Source organism: Pseudorca crassidens, chromosome 4, assembly GCF_039906515.1.
Source record: "Pseudorca crassidens isolate mPseCra1 chromosome 4, mPseCra1.hap1, whole genome shotgun sequence".
Lineage (NCBI taxonomy): Eukaryota > Metazoa > Chordata > Mammalia > Artiodactyla > Delphinidae > Pseudorca > Pseudorca crassidens.
In genome coordinates, this window is record NC_090299.1 from 108,575,453 (window position 1) to 108,599,495 (window position 24,043).

Genomic DNA, 24,043 nt, shown 5'->3' on the forward strand with positions numbered 1-24,043 from the left:
CGAATGAGGAAATACAGTTTGGTCAAAAACTGCATTATTAAATGCAAATATATAATTAGGGCACTAGTACTCAGATTTTAATGTTTTCACCACACTATGCTGCTTTACCATAATTAGCATTCTTTAAAAAGCAATGAAAAGGAAAATAAACTCACCTCGAATGTAAGAATTATAGTTAACAGCTTGCATTTGTTTGCTTCCCTGGTAGTAAATATTAGTTCTTATATGAAAGCAAGATGAAGATACACTTACTTTTCAGAATCAGGGTTATCCACCTTGGCTTGTTCCCAGATAATTGGATCAACACCTACCACAAAGAAGAAATATTTTTTCTAAAAGGAACTATTTTCCATTTTTATAATATTTGTATGGGAAAAGCCCTGCTAAAGTAAGACACAAAACCTAGAAGCTGTAATGAAAAATGATTGTCAAATATGACCACAACAACAAAAAATTGTAGGATAAAGCTAAATAAAAAAGTGACTTGAAAGCAAATATCTATAACCTATAGGGTAATAGATTAACCTCCAGAATATAGAAAGAGCCCCTCTAAATCAGAAAGACAAAAAATTTAATAGAAAATGGGCAAACGACATGAATAGGTAATTCACAAAAATTATAAACATGGGACTAATAAACATACAAAAAGCTGGTCAACTTTAGTAGTAATCAGGGAAATGCAAATGAAAATATTAATTTTTTGCCATCAGAGTGGCAAAATTAAAGACTGATAATCTCCATTGTTGGCAAAAATAGAGAATGAGAAAACATTAGAAAAATTAAAAATATGAGGAAAAGTAACACATTCCTGTTATGAATGTAAATGTTAGAACTTCCCCTGGAGAGCCATTTGGCAGTTCTAACAATATGTTAAGTACAGTCATCCCTCTGGCATCCACAGAGAATAGGGTTCAGGCCCACCCCACTCCTTGGGGATGCTCAAGTCCCTTGTAAAAAATAGCGTAGTTTTTGCGTATAATCTACAGCCATCCTACCATACGGTTTAAATCATTTGTAGGTTACTTATAATATCGAATACAATGTAAATGCTTTGTAAATAGCTGCCAAGGCGCCACAATTCAAATTTTGTTTTTTGGAACTTCCTAAAATCTTTTTTCTCCTATTTTGGAGCTGTGGTTAGTTGAATGTGCAAATGCAGAACCTGTAGATGTGGAACTCCCAGATACAGAGGGCTGACTGTATACATAATCTTGACTCAAAAATTTCAGTACCAGAGATTATTCTAAAAAAATACACACCTATGTGTTCTAAGACATATTTACAAGGATGTTAATTGTTGCATAGTTTATAACAGTAAAAGGTGGAAACAACCTAGAGGTTAAATTCAGTAAGGTACATCCACAGTATTCCACGCAGCTTTTAAAAAGAATAAGATTTATCTTTATGTACTGACATGGAAAATACTAAGAAATACTATAAGTAAAAAGGCAGGTTGCAGTAAATGTATAGTGCAGAATACTTTTTTCAAGGACTTAGTATACATATGCTTACATTAAAATTACAGATAAAGTATTAATAAAGTTCAATAAATTATTGATAATAGTTACTTCTATGGAAGAGAGGTAAAGATCTATCACACTGTCAATCTAGAAACTTTTATGGTGAGAACACATTCAGGTTTTACTTGAATACTTAGTTAAGAGATAAGACAAAAATAAAATACTAAGATTACATTGTCTTTGGGTAGATGGAGTATGGACTATTTTTCTTTAGTTCATCATTGCCCAAATTTCTAACAAACATACTAGCTATATAATAGAAAAAACTAAATGAATGAATACAATAAAAACATTCAAAACTATGTCCCAAATAAGCAGACACAATAAGCTGACACTGGTGTTATTAATATTAATAACCAAGCAACACCTCCCAAAATAGAGGAAGCATGTATTTCTAAATTTTTCATTTCCTCAACTCCATGACTCTGGAAACATACCAGCAGGAGGATTCTGTAAAAGCTGTTTGATCTGTGCAGGAGAAAGTTCTGTTCTAGTCATAGAAAGGGTTACACCAAGTTGCTGCAACTGTGTTTTTATATTGGTTTGTTCAAAATGGGCATATAGTGTTGTAGCTGGAACTCTTCTTGAAGTACCATTTGGAGAACGCTCAACAACATAAATGACAACTTCTGTCCTGGGGGAAAGATAACCAAGTTATAAAATACGGAGCATGTAACTCACAGCCACAAATATCAATGCAGCATGTGATTTTAGAAGGGTGTTAGCTGAATTCAGAAGCACCCTTCTAAATTAAAGGGTGCTAAATAAAGTTAAAATGACGTAGGCAAGTAAGATATTATCTATAAAAGGTATGCTTAGCTACAAAGTCCTATGTAAATGTTATTTTTTTTTTTTCCCCAGAATTGAGAAGTGCCTTGGAGATTCTGTTGAAGTTTATGGGCTGCTTCACTGCAATTTAGTCCAAAAAGTAAAATCTGATTTCAGTTATTATATCTCACTGGTAACAATAATTCTTCTAACCCAAGATATCCTAAAGCAAATGTCTTGCCACTAAGCATGATAATTATACATAGGACAAGGGAAGTTAACCATATTTATCCATAAATGAACATGTACAGTAATCAGTTAAAACATTCCAATGTCTTTGTGGCCCCTAATTTGCATACAACCATAATTAAGTTTCCTCCTGTTTCTGAATAAGAAATCTAAGAAATTATTAGCATCTAATAAGAAACGCAAGATTAAGAAAAAAGCTTTTAAACAAATGCTTCTATAAATACTGAAGAATCACTAGCTGAGAAATATTCTGCTTTGAGATTTAATTTGGGCTTTAGCAACAAAAACACTTTTGATCACTCTCTTTGGATCAAGGCACACAGAAATATATAGTATATTTAATGTATACTTACTGATCATCTGGCAATGTTTTAATGCCCTCTACATTTACAGTAAGGGTCTGGTTTCCTCCCAAAACTTTATGCAATGATTCTACCAATTGCTGTTGCTGGCTTCGAATATCTGTTTCTTTTTTGTTGAAAACTAAAACCACTAGCCCATCTTCATCTTTATTATTGGGCATACAACTATAACCTACTGCCTGTGGAATGACAAAACAAAGAATATCAAAAACACGTACAGATCTCAAATCACGTGTTTAATATTAACAGCTTAACATCTGCTAAAACAGGGAAAACAGCTTAATGTCTGGTAATGAAGGGAATATGTAATGATTCTATCCATAACTCTGCGCCCTAGGAGGTCACACAATTATAAAGAGAAACTTTCTAACCCAAGAATAACATAAACTTAGAGAAATTAAAATGTCCTCTTCCACAGAGTAACTAAATAGCTTTCTCCTCTGAAAAACTTTGATATCCATCATTGTTGGGTGTTTCCGAACACTGTGGAAACAACCCTGCATGCCATAAAAATGACTGCAAAAGTCATGGACCAAAATGTAATTTACTTTATTATATATCTGACCCATGGAATCTTAAGCGAAGTTTATATAAAGATATATAAAGAAATGTCTACCAAATAAATACTTTTAAAGTACCATAATAACACTGTCAACTTATAAATGCTATAAACAATGTCTACATTATTTTATGGTTTCATGTAATACAAAAGTTTATGAAACAGGTTAGTATTTTACATGTATTAAATGACAAACTATACCTTTCTAAAGAATTACTCTTTTAGACATAAGCCTTTTTTCTCTTTTGTCACCACTTATAATGCAATTTTTAAAAAGAATTTAAATTCACTCTGTATTAGTTCATTATGCATTTTACCATATGTATGTTAATATATCAATTAAAGAAAGAAAAAAATTAAATTGTTATATTCAACCTATGTCTACTATATACCTCTTAGTCACTACACAAGAGTATTAAAATTTCAACTATATACACTCAAAAGGTATACTTTCTTTTTGTAGAGTGATGAGATAAAGAGATATTCCCTAACAAGATGGGTTGGTCACTTTCTGTTGTTTAACCATGTTCAAGGGTCTGATCCTCAGCCTTGCAACTCCAAACACCAGCCTATGTACACATTGATTAAGTTTAAGAGACTGACATAGGCCAACAAAACTTAAAAGAGGCTCACGTATAAACTGGATTGAAATACGTTAATTTTTTACGAAAAACGCATCACCAAGTTGACCTAAATCTCACTGGCTGATAAGCAGAATCTCTGAGAAGTTAAATTCAAATGAGAAAGTTGTTTGGTAGGCATGGAATCAGAGCAAAGAAAACATACTATGATGTTGTAGTACTGGCTTTGGCAGTCAGCTATAATAGTGACAACAGTATACATACCAAGCAGAAGAGTTACTCTGATATGCTGTTTAGGGTATACTTTCCAGGGCAATATTAGATGAAAACCACTAAATTCTAGTTTTGGGGCTCCCCTTTATAGGTGCCAAGCAGACCATTTCCCCTCTGTTAACATTTTTTCCTGCTATAAATTACATTCTAGTCACACCTTCCTTCAGTCATATTCTAGTCATCTCAATCACACATATGTTAAGAAATCACTTCAATTTTATAGTTTTTGTACTTTTAAAAGGAAAGTGTTACTGTACCATGTTCAAGGAGTACTAAAAAACCAAGCAATTGTTTTCTTAGTATTATTTTAATCCAAATATCACATTTCCTCGTACACTCTTCAAGTGAAGATCAAAAGCAGTATTAATACCTTAAAACGGCAAAATGGGTTTTCCTGTGTGAATTCCACTGGTGGAATGTTACTGTTGAAATATCCTTTTCCTGTTCCCCAAAAGGCCTGTAGTTGATTCCATTTTGCCAAAATAGCATCTCTCTCATCTCCCAGTAGTGTTGGAGCAGAAAGAGCACTTGCAGTATTTATCAGTTGGTTGGACTGGGCAGGAGCTTGTGTAGGCTGGCTGAAGAGACCACCTAATGCTAAAAATGAACCCCAAAATTAGTTTTTCAAAAAAAGAATCAATCAATTCAGGTCCTAGATATGGTAAGCAGAATATCCCCCACCCCAAGAGATCCACATCCTAATCCCCAGAACCTGTAAATATGTTACCTTGTACAGCAAAAGGGACTTTGCAGATGTGATTAAATTAACTAAACTGAGATTATCCTGGATTATCAGAGTGGGTTCAACATAATATTCGGGCTCTTTAAAAGGGAAGAGGGAGGTCAGAGTCAAAGTGAGATTTGAAGATGCTATGCCGCTGGCTTTGAAGATGGAGGAAGGAGCTATAAGCTAAGAAATGGAGACTCTAGAAGCTGGACAAGGCAAGGGGATGGATTCTCCCCACAGCCTCCAGAAGTAACACAGTCCTATCAACACCTTGATTTTAGCTCAGTGAAATTTAGTTCTGGATTTCTGATCTCCAGCACTGTAAGGTAATATGTTTTAAGCCACTAAGTTTGTGATGCTTTGTTATGGCAATAATAGGAAAGTAATATGCTAGAACAATCCTTATAGTGTTAAACTCGCATTTCTGATATCATCTTAATACAATTAATTCCATTAAACACAATTTAGACCCATGATATTAATATTAGACCCACAGCGAAAAAAGGGTAAAGTCTGTGAAGTTGCAGAATTGTTTTTTTAAACAACCTTTACTACTGTTACAGTTGTATAATATATAGAAATTGGAGGACACAAAATAAGCAAAAAGAATCATTATATCAATGTTATGTCAATATCAGCTTAATAAACAATTTCCTTCTCTTAGTGCAAAGAAATATATAGTAAAAAAAACAACAAACGGGCAAATCCTAAGCCAAAGATTTAGCTGGCTGTGTAACTTTGGACAAGTTACTTATTCTGTGTTAAAATTTCTCCAATAAAAGAAGGGCTGAGTTGTTAGATCAGATCAGTATTTCCAAAGTGCTAGATAAGTAAATAACCTTGGTACATGAAATTATCTTGTCAAGCAACAGTTGAGTCACCAGATGGACTAAATCATATGACAAAAACTTCTCTTTTAATTATCTGATTTTATATATATATATATATATATATATATATATATATATATATATATATATATATATATTTTTTTTTTGTGGTACGCGGGCCTCTCACTGTTGTGGCCTCTCCCGTTGCAGAGCACAGGCTCCGGACGCACAGGCTCAGCGGCCATGGCTCACGGGCCCAGCCGCTCCGCGGCACCTGGGATCTTCCCGGATCGGGGCACGAACCCGTGTCCCCTGCATCGGCAGGCGGACTCTCAACCACTGCGCCACCAGGGAAGCCCTGATTATATATATTTTTAAAGTCTCAGTTTGGTGCTAGTATGCCTTTAATGCCTCGTGTCATCACTTATCTCACATTTTAACAAAGGGGAGCACAAATCTAAGACTAGGAGCTTAAAGCAAAGGTATCTAGTTAGAATTTATTAACACTATTATATTTACTGTGGACTTAAGTTCAATTATTGTTTCTTTATAAAGAAACAACAGCTATAGCAAGTGATACTGGTTTTCCATTTATAGCAATAGTTTGGATTTTCCTTTCAAAATAAACATATTAAATGTTTAAAAGTAAACTGATTTAAAGAAAATTCTCTAATAATACAAATGGTATGTAGATAAAAGAAAAATCATGAATACCAAAATGACCTGAGTTTTAGGACCACTATATTAGATGATATTTAAGTTTTCTTTCAGCTTTAAAGATTGCAAGTACCACAAGGCCAATGGGGCTTCTACAGGGCTAGAGAGGGGCTGCTGTTACTCTCAACGTGAGTATTATTAATTCCCAAATGGGCATTTATGAAAATGGTAGGGAAGTGGATTAGAAGCCAGGAGACTTGAATCCTGATTTGCTATATGCTCACTATGCAGCTTCTGACAAGAAATTCCTAGGTTTTATCTTCCTCAACTTTTAAATAAGATTAACAAACTATCATCTATACTAATTTACACTTCACACTAGATTCCAACCACACTAGTCTACTCAGAGCTCACTAGCTGGAAGGCATTTGAGAAACTCAAATAACAAAATCCTACAGACGCTTTTAAAGCCTTAGCATATTAGATTTCTCACACCTTTCTACCTTCTCAGGCCCTCATGCTGTTGATTATTCATTCCTTCAATCCTCAGAGAAAATCTTCAACTTTCACTGAATACACATCCTTCTTGAAAAACTCTTCTCCCTTAGATTTCCTGACAATGCAGTCTCTCCTGGTTTTATATATCATACACATATACATACATGCATATTTTCATTCATTCATTCACCATGCATTCATTCAACAAATATTTACTGAGTATCCCTTAAGTGTCAGACATAGAGGCAAACACTAAGGATATGGTGGTAAACAGGACTGGTTCTTTAAACAAACTGAGCATATCAAACAAATATTAACAGTTGTGATAAGTGCCTCGAAGTAGAGGCTCTGAGAGTCCTAAATGAGGGAGCTAATCAAACTTGGGGCAGGAGGGTTAAGAGAAGGCTGTCCCATAAGAACTTCAGCTAAGGTCTAAAGGAAGTAGTCAGCCAGGCCATGGGGTAGCGTCAAGAAGAACAGCATGTGCAAAATCTGTGTCCAAGAGGAGGGGACGATGAGCTGGCAAAAGGAATACGGAGTACTAAACAATAGGGTAAGAGAAAAAAAAGACCAGACTATGATTGAAGTTGAGGGCTCACATTGGCCAAAAATGTGACAATTTGAGCATCAAAAAGAATAATGAATACATCCAACTCAAACACACTCAATTTACTAAATCTCACGCATTCAAAATGATAATTTTTAAAAGTAAAAATCAAAAATTCAGAAAAATCTCAACACCCTGGACACCACTGGAAATAATCAGGCCACCAACTACTTCTTACAAAAACTGTCAGTTAAAAAGAAAGAATTTATCCTGCCTTTCCTACACAGATTCCATTTCAGGGTGACCAAGCAGTCTAGGGGGGATGAAGAAAAACTCCTTTTACAGAAGACTTTCAGTGTGGAAGAGAGGGCAGAACTAGAAAATCACTAACTCCTAATTTTGCAACTCCTAATAAAATAACTGATTGAGGCAATGACCATCAATGAATGAAAGCATTAGGTTAAAGACTGATGGGGAACTTTACAAGACAGACTGGCTCTCACCACCTGAGCCCACTGATCAATCTTTGCATCTCTAAAAGAGATGGCCTCATAATGTGATACAATAGGAAGCACACAGCACCACCCGCAAAGTATTCATGCCAAAAAGTCAAACTTAAATCTAATAAAGTACCTAAAGCTAACTTCATTTACCAGAAATATGGGGCATAAAGTCAAATGATTCTACAAGGAAAAAAATTTAGACTGGGGGATATTTCACAGGACAACTGGTCCAGTTTCTGTAACAATTCATGAGTGGGGTGAAAAAAAAAACGCAAGCAGGGAATTCTCTATACTAAAAAGAAGCTTAAGAGACCTTGTTTAGATCATGATTCAAATAAACCAACTGAAGAAAACTTTACTGAGACATATGGGGAAATCTGATTAAGGATGATACCAAGGAATTAGTAATTGTGCGTTGGAATGACTCCATGTTTTTAAAGAGAGAAGCACAGTAAAGCAGTAAAGTAAGGGTGAAATTACATGTTTGGGATTGGCTTTAAAGTACTGATACTTTCAAAAAAAAAGAAGGGGGGAAGGAGGATATAGATAAAACAAATGTGGCAAGTTCTGACTTTTGTTGAATCTATTTGGTACAACATGGGGTCATTTTACTATTTTTGTATTAGAATTTTTCACAATTAAAGAACAGTAGATGTTCATTGGATTTGAGATGATTAATGACCATAACTATTTGACTGGGTAAAGAAAGAAGAAAACAGATTAGTGTGGGCTAAGAGGTAACAGAAGACAGCAGCAGGGGATCCCATTCTTCTATATCTATTTCAAGTAGTTTATGAAGGCGAGAAGAGAGTGATAGCAAGAGATAACTGAAGTGAGATGTGAAATTAAAGTAGTTTTATTTTTTTGTTTCTGTTTTTAGAAAAAAGAAACTTCAGACATTTAAATGTGAATGAGAATAATCCTCGGACAGAGAAGCTGAAGACTTTGTTTTTGGTGGGGGGTGAGAGGTAGAATGGGGTGGGGGTCTGCTGGGAAAAATAATCAACAGCACAAGGAGTCCCAGAAGGTGGGAGGATATGAGATCCAGAGCACAGGCGAAAAGAGAAAAGGATGGGTTACAGCGGTAGGTAGATAAATAAGATTCGGTAGTGGGCAACTGAAGGAATTACAATGAGGGATTCTATTTTCTCTTTGAAGCAGAGGTCAATGCCATCTACTAAAAGTGAGAACAGAGAACTTTGAGATTTGAAGAGAATAAAGGTTTAAAATAACTTACAGAAAGTGGGAGAAAAATTTGAAAATAAAAACTTAGCAGGATTACCAGGCAATGTTGAGGCCCCAATTTGGGTTGGTGATTAAGAATTTAGAGATTCAATCTTCTGTACTCTATGATTTTCTCAAGCAATATCTAGACAGACAGTTGGGCTTACACAGGCTTGGGGTTGTTTTTTCCAGCAGACATGATACAAGGATAAGGAAGTTTAGCATACTGGCAAGAGTGACTGAAATGGAAGGACAAGGGCTCTAAGCTAATTAGAAAGGACAGTGAGACAGGAAGAAGCTGATGGAAGAGCAGAAAGTGTCAGTGCTCTAAGATCCTAATGAGGTCTAGGAACAGCTATGTTGGAAGTGGTTGAAAAGTCAGGCTAAAAGAGCAATAGGTTGTGGGATGTTTGATTATGCACTATTATTGATGATTGGAATTAGATTATTGATTGATTATGGAACTAGAACAGTTTCAGATGTTGCCAAGGTCCAAGGTAAGAATTGTGGCTAAAGTGAAATGGAGAAGGTCTTTGGAGTAAAAGGTAGATGGTATGGCCGTCTGAGTACATAGCCATGTGAATGCTAAAATAACCCAGACTGATAGTGCAAGTTGGAAAGAAAAGCAGGACTCAGAGCCAGCTGCCAAAGTGTTCAATGAAGAAAAGGTACTGTCCAGGAATCAGCAGATAACAGAGATTAGACATATCAGAGATGGTGGAACCAGACAGCAAGCACCTCATACAAGCAGGAGTTTTAAAAAATGAGGCAAAAGCTCCACAATCTTTGCAGATTAAACTCAAACTCCTTTCAACAGCAGGTCCCAAATTCATCACGCCGTGCCATGCATTCATGCCTCTGTCACTGTTATTCCCTCTGCCTGGAATACCCTTTTCTGACTTTATCAACTGGCTAATTCCCTTAAGATTCAACTCTTCCTCTACATTCCAAAGCACCTTGTATGGGTCTATTTTAGTGCTTTCACACATACATATTTTTTATAATTGAATGTCAATTATTCTACCTAATTGGATGTTTGTTATTCTATCTCATTGTAGACTACGAGCAACCTTATATACCCAGTGCCTGACATAAAACATACACTCAGCAGAATGAGCCCTTTTCATTCTGCAAATGAACAGCACCAGATTCAAATTCCCATTTTTCCTAACAAGAGTAAGCACAACTATAATAACTTATAGTTGAAGAGACTTTATGTCAAGAAACAAAGAAAAAACTTCACTTTTCCTTTCTTCTCCTTAACTACTTGGATTTCCATCAAACTTTGTATTGTTGCAGAAGGACAGTAAGAAAGATATAATTGTAACACCAGAAAGAATAATTCTATTATCTTCATCCTATTGGTTAGATAATTCTTGAAATTCATGTTTAATATGTTAGTAATCTTCAATGACTGAGTAGGGTGAATTGCAGCCAATCAATCAACTTACCTAAGAAAAATGAAACAAAAGTGGTTTTAAGAGGTAGCAAACTATGGAAAAGCAAAAGGAGCATTACAAAGGAAGTCAAGGAACTTGAATTTATGTTCCTATACTACATCTTGGAAGATATATAGAAAAGTCACAATTTTCTCAGTTACCTCTCTTCACCTATAAAATGGAGGTAACAAGAGTTCTATTTCATAGAGTTCTTGTGATAATTAAATAAACTAATCCATACAAGATAACCCTGGAACATACTGCCACACCAGCTAGTAAGGAAGCTATCAAAGAGTAATTCTACACTTGTCTGAAAGGACCTGGGAATCAACCTGAAGAAGCTTACACTGGCCAAAGATGGAACAATTTAAACATCAATATGGAAAACTGCGATGGACTGAAAAATATCAAATAATTTAAATACTTGAGTTCCTGACATAAAAAAAAAAAAATTGGTTACCTTTGGAGAATGATAGGGAACAAACTCTTTATTTTGAAAGCTAAGAATAAAGGGAAAGAATCAACCAAATAGTGGATGAGGTAAAGTTTCTCTTTATAGAAGTATTTCAACAAATAAATGACAACGGAATCAGACGGTTGGAATAATACCATTTTACAACCCCCAATGAATTAATGGATCTAGGTAATGATCACCAATGGCTGCTGCTAACATCACAAAAAATAGAGAGAATCAGACATTACATGCCTCTTGATAAAAATACATCACTACCTATAAAGTAGTCTTGCAAACAAACAAAAAACTGAACTATCAACATAAATAAGCCCCTAGATTCAACCCAATTTACAAGAAATACAGAGGACAAAGGGATATGCTAACTATACAAAGGGATATGCTAACTATACAATAGGAATGCAATCAGTAAAGTTCTGACTGACAACTTCTACAGGACAAATGATCTGATTTCTTCAACAAAATGAAAAATAAATAAAAAAGAAAGAGCTAAAAGGGGAACTTACAGAGATTTAAGACAAATGAAACTAAACAATACAAGACAAAACCATAAAGAAAAGTAAGGAAGTGATCAACACAAAAGGCAAAACTATATTTCCTCTGATGGGGAAGTGACTAGGAGGGAAACCTGGAGGGCTTCTGAAGTGGCTGGCCAGGGTCTACCTCCTGACATGGGCAGTGGTTACAGTGGCGTTCATCTTATATACAATTCACGAAGCTGTACCTCTGTGCCACTTTCTATATTTGTGTTATTTTTATCAACAACAACAAAAGTTTTAAAGGAATGATACTAAACACAGAGGCCTTATAATCAGAATCTCATGCCAATCTGTTTCTTTGCCAGGTGCTATCATCATATATAAACACAAGAAGTAGCTTTTGGAATACTTTATAATTCCTCCAAAAAAAAAAAGATATCCACTAAAGCGTTTTGAACAGTGCACTCAACAATGTTGCCTACATTGTTATGGCTCTATATCTGAAAATGAAAACCTCTTATACTTACTAGTTTGTTGCTGCTGCTGCTGCTGTGTATGAAATCCTCCAAATCCAAGTCCAGTTCCCAAACCAGTACCTAAACCAGTACTAGTTCCAGCTGTTGTGCCAAAGCCAGTGCCAAATCCAAAACCTTTGTTCTGAGCACCACCGAAGAGTCCTTTGAATGAAAAATTTAAATTGTTTAAGGTAAAAAAAAGAAAGCTGACTTGTAGCTCATTTGCTTCTACAAATGATATAAGATGTCCTCTTGGGCTGCCCTTGTGGCGCAGTGGTTAAGAATCCGCCTGCCAATGCAGGGGACACGGGTTCGAGCCCTAGTCCAGGAAGATCCCACATGCCGCGGAGCAACTAAGCCCGTGCGCCGCAACTACTGAGCCGGCGCTCTAGAGCCCGCGAGCCACAACTATTGAGCCCGCGCTCTAGAGCCTGTGCTCTGCAACGAGAAGCCACCGCAACGAGAAGCCCGCACAGGGCAACGAAGAGTAACCCCAGCTTGCTACAACCAGAGAAAGCCTGCACGCAGCAACGAGGACCCAACACAGCCACAAAAATATAAAATTAAAAAAAAAAGATGTCCTCTTACCAGTAGTGCCCGTGTTAGATGGAGCAGAAAAGCTGAATGCAGAACCTGCTGTTGTAGACGGTGTCCCAAATCCACTAAACCCACCTAATTAAAAAAGAATAAATAAAATAGCAAGGAAGAATCTTTTGTATACATATGAGGTAATTTCCTTTTCAAATTACATGATAAGCAATTGCTCCACATAAAGACAAAATATATTGGTCTAACTTTTCCTTTCTCTACTTTAACGTCAATTTTTAAAAAACTATACTACTAATCAAGAAGTCAATATGTTGCAAGAAATGAGCTACTAAGTATTTAAAGTAGAAATACCACAGTGCAATATATACCTTTCAACTAAAGAGGTGATTAAGCTACAGCTGAGTAAACATGTTAATAAGCCTATTGTCATAGTGTTAAGGCTAAAATGACTGTGTACTTTTACAGCAGGGGTTGCAAACTCAAATGCCTACAAGATACAGGCTGATAACATTCATGAATGAAACAGACTAGGTGTTTATTGACTGCCAGAAGGGATCAGTGTGAACAGTTTTTTTTAAATGGCAGCAGTTCCTAAATTCCAGCAAATTACTGCTGCAGAATTTAGTAGTGTGCGGGCTTTAGAATTTAGTAGCAGTAGTTTAGTAGTGTTATATATTCCCATTTTTCCCAAGAAATAGAAAATCTAGATTTTCTGTGTGAAATTTACACAATTTTAAACCTGAAGTCAATTTATTTTTTTGCAACGAATTCAAATATTTTTAAAACAGTGTGACAAACAGATCATACTGGCAGACTGTGCTGCCAGTTTGCAACCCTGGCTTCGGTGAATTAATTTATACTCTACTTTAGCTTATATTTCTACTTAGTCTCCATCAAGACTGAGCAACTTTTCAAATGAAACATACCAATATACCGACTCTTATATTGGTATGTAAACAAGAATGTGTTTCTTGAAGAGATAAGGGGGAAAAAAAATCACAAGGCAGCAGTGGCTGGCAAGGAGAGCAGAGCTATCACAGGGCTCTGCGCCACAACAGTGACAGATACACAAATTTCACTTTCAGATAAATCTAGAGACGAAATTAATCTTAACCATATCGAAGCTGACATATGAATGGAATGGAATTCCGGCCAATACACAATGGCTTTTTTCCCCTTACTGTCAGTCTTTACCTGATCACCAATGTGGTGTCAAAAAAGACTTTTAAGACAAATGTCTGAACCATTAGTGCTGAGTTATGCTGCAGACTCTCTGGGATTCTAACTTTTAGTCTCATATATTTCTGGCATAAGAGACAGAGATTCATCAATATTATAACATAAAAGATACAAGAAGGAAAAAAACCCAACCCACTGACAGTCATCATATGACTCTGACTTGGAAAATTACTCAAGAATAGACTACATGTTGCATGCAGGCACAACCAAATACTCTATTTACTTGTAGGTTCTACTGCAGTACTGAAAACTGTAAACATTTTGATAAAAATCACCTAAAGTACTGAACATTGTTCCTAATCTTTTTCATTACTTCTAATTTTCACAGAAAAACTAAGATATATTCTGAATTGGCTATACAATAAAAACACTGGTATCTTAACATGCTCCATAATGTGAAAATGTTTATTAGTAAAAATGGATCTGCAAGGATATAAAATAAAAAAGTAAACAAGAATTTCAATCAGCCTTTTGCTGAAGTTGATCAACATACATAAACATACATAAAAGTAGTTAAAACAGTTATATTATCACAACTCAAAACTTCACAGTGATAACTCCAAATGAACATGAAATCAAGCAAATACCAACAGGTTTATTTATTACTGTTGAATTATGAGCTGGGTGGGTTTGGTCGGAAACACAAACTTCAAAATAATGTTTCTGTTTTACCCAGTGCCAATTTTAAGCAAACAGGGAAAAGTAAACATACCAAACAACAGTGATATGTGATCACTTTAAATATACCTTAGTGATAACGGATTGTTTAATCTTTGGAACTTCAAGTATTCTTCAAAACGTTTTCGAATCAGATTGCCAAGGTCATATTCACACTGCAGTAACAAGTAACTGCACAAAATGCCAGACTTCCCAAGTATGTCGTAGGGAATAAATCATGCTTACCAAATGCATATAATTGGCATGGGCATAAGTGGCATATGTAAGAGAATATGAATAATAAATTCATATACGAGCAGCTGAGGAGCAAGGCTTTTCTATAGGGTCACTGTATGCAAGGTACACATAGACCTATTTTAAATTTATATATATATATATATATATATGTACACACACACGCACACGTTATAGTTTGTGTTTTGCAGAATTTCCAACGAGCTTCAAACAATCCATATAGATACCAGAATCTTCATAATTACCTTTTTGAGTACAAAGACATCTAGCCTATCTTTTAGAAGCTAATGCTATCTGACAATAAATTAAATTGCTCTCTCTGATCATTTCTCAAAAATTCCAGTAAAGAACTGGAGATTCTTTCTATAATTGCGTTATCTTATAGAAATGTATCCTAATCTGCTCAGTTGGCCAAAGAAAATCATTATTATTATCGTACAGGTTAAAAACAAGACAGGTTGCTGCTGTTCGTATAAGACTTGTTTCTCTCAGGAAACACAAGGACAATCAAATGAAAGATGCAGAAAAAATGGAAAAAAATGACTGCAGGAGTCCAAGAATTCCAGGAAAAGGGGCCTGACTGTTGAGCTTATACTTCGAAAGAGATATCTAATAATTTGGAAGATATATTCTATTCAAAATAAAAATCCATTCCAAATACTTATCACTTGGAAGGTATATTCTGTTCAATTAAATGCAAATTTAACAAAGGAACTTTATAACTTGCAAGACTTCCCCAAACCAAATCTTTTAAGAGTGTCAAAAGTTGGTACAAATGTTTTTGACTCGACATTAGGAAATGAATTTCCTTTCCTTGTTAGACAAGTCGCTGTTCTTTCCCAAACTCTGGAACCACAAAATATTCTTGGACTCCAGCTCCCAACATTCGTTACACAGACGACCCGCATATCTACCTGCACTTGCCAGACTGTTACCAAAATTGAACGGAGTCGCCGAGGTAGTAGAAACACCGAAATTCCCAATATTAAAGTTCACTGCAGGATTAGCAGTTAATCCGAAACCCCCAAAATTAAACCCACTGGCGGTGGAGTTGGCAGTCTCAAGCCCACCAAATCCTGATAGGCGTGTAGGCAAAGAAACAAACAGAATTTTAAAAGGGGGAGGGGGGGAAGAAGAAAGAAGAAAAGAAAAGAAAGCAAGGTAAGGATTAGAAGAGTTTGCAGGAGGTGTCAAAGAAGTGAACAAAGACAAACCCTGACTTTGCTCCAAACGAGTTAAGAAAGCCGAGGAGGCGGGGACGGGAAGGAGGACAGGAGCGTGTAGTCCCGCAGCAAGAACCGAAGGGGCCAGGGCCGAGGGAGCCGCAGAGCAGCGCCCAAGGCTCCCCAGCCCTGTCCTCGCCGAGCCCAGCGGCGGGAACCAAGCGAGCGTTCGCGCCCGTCCCGGACGCTGAGGTGGGGAGGGGTGAGTAGAGTTGGGGAGGGAAGGATGGGTCTCCGGCAAAGGGTGAGAGAAGCCGCCTCCGGTCTCTCCGAGTCCGACTCCCAGGCGGCGGGAAACGAGCCCTAGGAGGAGAGGGCCCTGCGGCGACCCACCCGCAGCGCGCGAGCTCCGGGTTGGGCCTCCATTCTCCCCGCGGCCTCCTCAGGAGCCGCCTCCGCCCGCTCTGCTGCCGCCCGCCCTTTACCGAAGCCCCTAAAGTCTCCGCGCGGGCAGGAGACCCCAGGATCCCCAAGCCGAAGAGTCTCGGACCGAAGGGCTGGACCAAAGGCCTTCCCTCCTCCCCGGGAGAAGGTCTGGGGGACTCACTCACCCGCGGGGGCCGCGGTGGCTGCAGCTGTACCAGAGGTGCCCGAGGGAGCCCCAAAGTTGAAGGCCATGTCGCGGGAGCAGGGGACCTGGGTGCTGCTCCCGCGGCACTCGGTGCACTCCGCTCTTCGATCCGGTGGGAAACCACACCCGCATCTCGGAGTTCCGCCTCTTTTCTGGCCTAGCCTAAGAAGCCGGAACGCCTGAAAGGCGTAGGGGGTGGAGCGTGGAGAGGGAACGCCCCCGGCCTGGCTTGCTTCCGGGGGTCAGTGGATTCACGTGGTGTGGAGCGTCGCAACCAATGTGAGATTCTGGGAAGCTCGCCGTGGCGTGCCGCCTGAGAGCCCTTAAAAACTTGCTTTAGGGAGGCCCCTTGGAAAAGATGTGCAGCAGGCTGAATACCAGTGTCCAATGAAGACAGGGTAGGAAAGAAAGCTAAATCCTTATTCTCCATAGTGGAGAGACAGTGGATAACACTAAACCCGAAAATTCACGAAGCAGCATGTCACTTAAAGTCATGGGGTAATGGTGGGGAAAAGAAGAAGAAAGAAAGTAAGAAAAAAGAAGAAGGCTAAAAGAAGTGCCTCTGAGAATGATGTCCATTTAGGTTTTTTGTTTTTTGTTTTGTAGAATTCTTGGTAGACACTTTGTAGAATTATTTGCTTCTTAAATCTATGTGCTTCTGTAACTTGAATAAAAATAAAAACAAAGTCATTGTGTTTATCGAAATTAAAATTGTCTTTGGACCTAGCAATGCTACTTCTAGGAATTTATCTTGTAAATGATTTGGCAAAATTAATGGAATATAAGGTTATAGGTTACAGCCTTATTTATAATAACAAATGATAGGAAACAGTGTTTTGCTTAAATAGTTGCATTCATACAAAGGAATACTATTCAGCCAAGTAAAGCTCTTTATGTACTGAAAAGAAAGATCTCAAAGGTAAATTATATAAACACAATTTAGAACACTATATGTGTTCTAAATGCTACAATTTGGGTGGGAAAAAAAAGAGGGCTAGAATATGTAATTACATGTATTTGTATGAAATATTCCTGGAAAGATACATTTTTAAAATGAATAACATCGGTTGCCTCTGAGAAGATGAATTGGGTGGCAAGAAGATGGGTGGAGGGAGGACTTTGCAGTATAAAGCCCGTTTAGTTTTTGAAAATGTAAATGGGTTACGTACTCATACAATTAAATAATGCTAATAGTGGTCATTGCAGAAGTCCCAGTGAGAACGCTGATATACGGATGAGGACAGCAGGAATGAAGACTGGGGAGCAGGTGGACTTGATGATTGATGGGGTGTGGAGCGGCAGGCAAAGAAGAGTCTAGCTAGGGTCCCTGGTTCCTGGCTTGTACACTGTGATGTCATTGGAATTTGGGAGGGAGACAAGAAAAAATGAGTTCCTTTCTTTACTTACTGGATTTGAGGACAACCTGGCTGAGGATATCCAGCTGGCGCTTGGATATGTGGGACTGAGGTGGAACAGAGAGGCCCATGTTAGGGTGTAATTGACGCCTGGGTGCCAATGAGATTGTCAGGGAGAGAGGATCAAGTGAGAAGATGCAGCTGAGCATCAGTAATTAGACCAGAGGAGACAGCCCTCAAGAGAGCCTGCGAGAAAGAAGCAGCAGCAGCTGAGCCAAATCACAGAAATTATGGATGGAAGGGGAGAACGATCTCAGATGGAAAAGAATGGATGACTATTTCTTCAGTAGGAAGCCATCCCTGATCACCCTTTCTAAAATTGCACATCCCACTTCTGTCACTGGCTGCTTTAATATTCTTATTACCACCACCTATTTATTGCCCCCCAGCCCCCATTTAATGTTAGCTCCATGAGGGCAGCAAACTTTGTTTTATTTACTGGCGGTGTCCCTGGTGCTAGCAGAGCGCCCACCCACATGATAGGCCCTTATTCAGTACCGTGGAATGAATGAATGATTTCCTCGACATGTTTCTCTCCCTTGCCTTTCCCATTTTCATCTCCAAGGCCTATATATTTTATCTTTTAAATATTTCTAAAATATTTCATTTCCACTGCCATCTTCCTGATTCAAATTTCCGTAATCTCTTGCCTAGACCAGGGATCAGCAGACAGCCCATGAGCCAAATGTGGGCTGCTGCCTATTTTGTCCACAGTTTCGTTGGAACACAGACATATGCATTTGCTTACATGTTGTCTAGGACTGCTTTCATGCTACAAGTACAGAGTTGAGTAGTTGCGACAGAGAGGCTTGCGAAGCCAAAACTATTTTCTAAGTGGCCCTTTACAGAAAAAAAGTTTGCCAGCTCCTACCTAGACTACCGCAGTGCAATGAGCAAGATTCATTCTAGGTTGTCTGGCAAATGAGCTAGCTGTGGCTGGGGGTTCCCCCTTCTCCTCGGGGAGGGGAAGGGGCTGCACCCAACCTTATGTCCCACGTAACTGGTGTCTTCTTCACCCCAGCAGTGGAGGTTGCAACGTTCCATGGGCAGCCCAAGTCCAAACTGCCCCTTGTTCAGTTGCTTGTGTATTCCTCCATTGACAATACTTCGCCCTATAAAAAGGTGGACTAGAAGGAGTCTGCCCTCTGCACTGAGATCAAACAGTGCCCTGGCCCTCAGCTTGCCTCACCATGGGATGACAGGAAGATGGAGGGTCAGTGGCTTCCTTTTTCCAGAATTTTGTTTTTCCCCATTAAAGCCATTACTTGACCTATGCTATGTATGTGGCTTTGTGGAATTCACCCTGCAGGCTAGTGCACGACACCCAGACAAGATCCAGTGGGGACCCTAAAGGAACCACCTAACACAACAGCCTCCTAACTGACCTCCCTTCATCCACGTTGACTCTCTTCCAATTTATTCACCCTGCAGCTAGAGTGAGTCTTTCTAAACAAACCTGTCGTATCTCCCATTCCAGCCCCCCTACACACACACACACACACACACACACACACACACACAGACACACACACACACTCTGACCAACAACCCAGTTCACAATACTTCAATGGCTTCCCGTTTGCCTTGAAAAGGACCAAAACCTTTGACATGGCTCAATAAGGCTGCCTTTCTCTTCAGCCTCATCACCCACTATTCTTCTTCCTTCTCTGAATCCCAGCCAAATATTTTCTCAGTCGCTTGTAACATGTTCCTGGGCACCTCCTGCTACCTGTCTGAAATGCTTCGCTTTGCCTCATTAACACCTATTCTTCAGTCTCAGTTAAATGTTACTTCCTTGGGCAAGCCTTCCCTCAACTCCGAGTCAGGTTCCCAGAGCGTCATGAAACTTAGTTGAAAGTTTACATTTATGATCAAACAAGGAGCTTCTCCTGTGACAGGAGCCAGTGAAGCAGATTTGGGATTCCTAGGAAGCACTTATGCTGAGGTTCAAGTGTCCTTAATACATAAGGACATTTGTAACACTGAACTAAATATTTTATGATTGATCTGGATTTGCTCTGACTTCAGAAATAAGTTGCAATATTATTGGGATGGGAAAGGTTTTAAAGGTAATCTAAACTTTTGGACTAATAACTTCAGTCCAAATGTCCACAGAAACAAAGGTCTGGTATTTCTCCAACAGCTCTCTGATCCTGCTGAGCCCTCTGGGTGGACTTGTCTGCATTTCACTTTGCGTTTACCTGGAAGCAGACCCGAATAAGGATGTTAGTGCAGGTAGATTATTTGGTTGGAAGCAGCAGTGAGGGGGCGGGTAGAGTGAGACAGGGGATGAAGAAATGACGATAGGAAGCAGTTTCCAGTGTGGGCAACCCTAGCTGAGGAACCAAGTAGAATGAGCCTGAGAACTGTCCCTCTGAGGACTGGCACCTTTGTCAGCTGACTCTTGCCCCCTTTGATTGAGCGTCAATACATAGGAGTATTAACCCCCATGCTCCTGAGGGGCTTCCGGGGCTCTGGAGAAAGCTCTGAGGTAGAAGAGCACAGTGTGGGACCTTCTTGAAGTGGGGCTTGTCAGGCTGGCTGTAACTGCAGCTGAGCTGAAATCAGAGGTGGCCCAAGGGTGTGACTCAGGCCTGAGTCCGTCAGGAGGGCAGAGAGAATCTTTCAAATGAAACTCCACAGACCACTGGACATCTGATGACATAACATACAATTTCCAGTGCAATTTCATAGAAAGTTTTTTTATTAGTGAAATATTTCATTGCATTAAGGGTAGAAATAAACATGTCAAGAATCACATGAAAGGAACCAGCGGTATAAACTATAGGAAGAACATTCTGCTCCGCATTCTCTTTAATAGCCACAAGCAATTAATCCTAGTGATAATGCCCAGAGGGCCAAGGATGGCAGGCACCTTTTACAGAACTCTTATCTTGAGCAACTGAAATAAAAAATTAGCCTCTCTTAAGTAAAAACCCCGATAAAGGTTAGTTGTGTAGTACTTGGTCTGCCTGACCATTAGTGAGCTTTCTAGAATAAAGTCTAGTGGGAAAAGCCTGGAGCTGAATGTGGCAAAGACCATCTCCTGTCCTGTGTTCAACTCCTGATTTTCCCTGAGAGAAGTGAGGTAACCTCTCTCTGTTTGGTTTCTCCTAAACTGAGTATCATAGTACAGGACACCGTATTCTTTGATTGTGGCAATCACAAAGCTTTTGGGGACCTTTCTAGGATAATAGCTCCACAAAAATGACCATGAGGAACTGTTTGTTATTTCAACCTAAAACCAAATAGGTACATTCATTCTTCTTAACCAATCTATAATCTTGACTGCAGTGTATGGGTTTGCCACAGATTTTTCAGAAGGAAAATATCAAATGTGATTTTTAAGCCAAGTAACTATTAAGAATCATAGGAAAATATTATGCTTTTGGCCTCCCTGACTGTGTGGGATTCAATCAAAAGGTGTACATCATTAACTGTAATATTATCACTCATAGTGTTTAAAAATTTCTTCCTCACAGATGGTTATATTCTGGTAAGAGAATGAATCAATGGGTACGCACTGACTTATCAGTTTTATTAATGTGAATAAATGGGTGCATAACAGAATAAGATGTGCCAATTATCTAGTTAAATACTGATAAATTTTTAAAAATCTAGATATTTGGCATTATTGAAGACAAAATATCTTCAATTTAGCTTTTCACATTTCGGTGATTTGGGGTATCTATAGGTTCTATCTTAATTTATAGAGAAATTGAGAGTTTAATGAACTGCCCCTTCAAAAAGGGAAACATTACAAATTGCTTTAGGGTAGAGAGTAGGAAAATTGAGGCAAGGAAACGAAATGATTTATTACCTCCATACAGGGATCAGAAGTTGTATTTGTGAAACTGTGGCTTTTTTTCTTTCATTTGCTTACACTGAAACCCAGTTTTAAACAAAAAATCCTGCAGAATGATTCAGTTGTTAAGACATTATCTGTGCACTTTGCCATATTAACTGTACAGGTTTCTCAATCAAAAATGAACAGTGAACGTTGAGAATCAAAGAAACTGCCCTTAAATATGCTTGAATTCTGTGACAGCTGATGGTTCCCAATCCTGACTTAGGTTACACTGAAAGCCAAGAGGTCTTCTGCAGAGAGGTGGCTCTGCTTCTGGTCCCAAGGGACTTTTCTTAAATGCACTTCCTGTGCAATATTTTAAAACACCATCACTCTGTCAGCAAAATGATTGTCACAGGAAGCGTAGGGCACATTTTTCTCTATTCAGTGAGTGATAGTGAGCCACAAAACATCAGAAGGAACTGAATCTGAGAAAAGAACAATTTATAAAAACAATTGCAAAGTTACCAAGAAGACTGCCCTAGAAGAAATGTCTCTTTAGTATAGTCAGACTTCCTGAAATTTAAGTGTAACTTAGGCTGTGGAGAGATGGATTTCCTACATTTATAAATCATTTTACAAATAATCACTCAGTAGTATTGTAATTGTATTGTAACAGTCACATTTGGCAAGGGTGATTGGGGAAAAAAATCAGTTACTGATTACCTTCTCCCAGAAACATCTTTCCACATCAAGATCATTTGGACTAAAAAAATAATAAACTACCCACAAATGTCATAACTAGCATTCTATTCTATATGAAATATCTGTACTTGTCCTCACCAACATCATTTATGCATTCTCTCAATTCACAAAAGTACAAGTCAAAAATCCTCAGGTGCTTGTCACTATCAGCTCACGGGTACCACCTCCACAAACCCCTTCCCTGCTTGATTCCTACCCTGTATGAAAGCTGTCTGAATTATTTTCCTGGAGGAATTATGAACTGAAGATTAGCAAGAAATGCAATATGGGGCATCCCTGGTGGCGCAGGGGTTGAGAGTCCACCTGCCGATGCAGGGGACACGGGTTAGTGCCCCGGTCTGGGAAGATCCCACATGCTATGGAGCGGCTGGGCCCGTGAGCCATGGCCGCTGGGCCTGCGCGTCCGTAGCCTGTGCTCTGCAGCGGGAGAGGCCACAACAGTGAGAGGCCCGCGTACAGCAAAAAAAAAAAAAAAAAAAAAAAAAAAGAAAAGAAATGCAATATGCACCTTTTCAAAAGAGGAAATTAGATGCATTTGAATGATATCGAATGAGGCTTACCATTTTACCCTGCATCCCCAAATCTTATTTACTTCTGTTTTGTGGATGAAATGAATGGAGGAATACAACATCAAATAGTATTTATGTATTTTGAGCACAAAGTTTGGTGAATGAAGAGTAGTGAATAAGGTTAGACCAAGTAGTGTTAACAAGTGAGGCACAGACATTATAACCACGACAGTGGTCACAAAATTCTGGAGCTACCAGCACCCAACAACAAAAAAATTACTATACCAGAGTTTATTAAATACTTGCTAGACACATGAAAAACAATTTGTCAGGGACCACAGGATCCTGATGGCCAACCAGGTCAGCCTGTTCTTGAACCTCTGCCAGAAGGTGCTGAACACACGCAGGCACGGGGTCTCCTCCCTCTCGCACCAGTTGACAAGCCTGTGAGGATGCAGACAGTTGCCCCACTGTCGTGGTCCAGGTCATGACAGCTCGCACGCTTCCTTCCCCAGGCGCAGCCCATGGTTAGCTTAGGTTCGTATGAGAGGTGCTCTTTCGTCTGCAGTTCCCTGAGACCAGGTGAGAGAGGACAGCGAGGTTAGGAGATCACGTGACCAACTTCTCCCCAGATGTGAAAAGTGGAGAGAGGGGTGCAAGGAGGGGAAACTGATGGGAAAACTGTCATCCCAATCACCTTCTCTTCTCTTGGCCTGCTTCCTCTTGCTGTTTCTTTAACATTCAGCCCTAATCCTCTCCAGGAGGCCTGCTCTGACACCCCTACCCTGACACTGGACCAGAACCCTTCTCCTTGTGTTGACCTGGACCATAATCCTCATCACACCCTATTGAATTTCTCTCCTTCAGTTG

At 38.8% G+C, this 24,043-nt stretch overlaps 2 protein-coding genes across 4 annotated transcripts in view; both read right to left on the bottom strand.

The window, feature by feature from the left end:
* The window catches only part of NUP54 (nucleoporin 54), a 38,227-nt gene extending 21,394 nt beyond the window's left edge, over positions 1-16,833 (bottom strand). Inside the window, exons 1-7 of one of the 2 annotated variants that reach the window (XM_067736307.1) lie at positions 16,678-16,833; positions 12,792-12,875; positions 12,216-12,365; positions 4,683-4,909; positions 2,891-3,078; positions 1,958-2,154; positions 253-307 (exon numbers count right to left, since the gene is read on the bottom strand). In XM_067736307.1, coding sequence (XP_067592408.1) covers positions 253-307; positions 1,958-2,154; positions 2,891-3,078; positions 4,683-4,909; positions 12,216-12,365; positions 12,792-12,875; positions 16,678-16,744 — 968 coding nt within the window. In that variant the 5' untranslated portion in view covers positions 16,745-16,833. The remainder of the gene's footprint in view (positions 1-252; positions 308-1,957; positions 2,155-2,890; positions 3,079-4,682; positions 4,910-12,215; positions 12,366-12,791; positions 12,876-16,677) is intronic. The other variant, XM_067736306.1, reaches the window with a different exon arrangement.
* Positions 16,834-20,798: 3,965 nt separating this feature from the next.
* Positions 20,799-24,043, bottom strand: part of SCARB2 (scavenger receptor class B member 2) — a 100,312-nt gene continuing 97,067 nt past the window's right edge. For both annotated transcript variants that reach the window (XM_067736310.1, XM_067736309.1), the window contains exon 12: positions 20,799-23,745. In XM_067736310.1, coding sequence (XP_067592411.1) covers positions 23,707-23,745 — 39 coding nt within the window. In that variant the 3' untranslated portion in view covers positions 20,799-23,706. The remainder of the gene's footprint in view (positions 23,746-24,043) is intronic.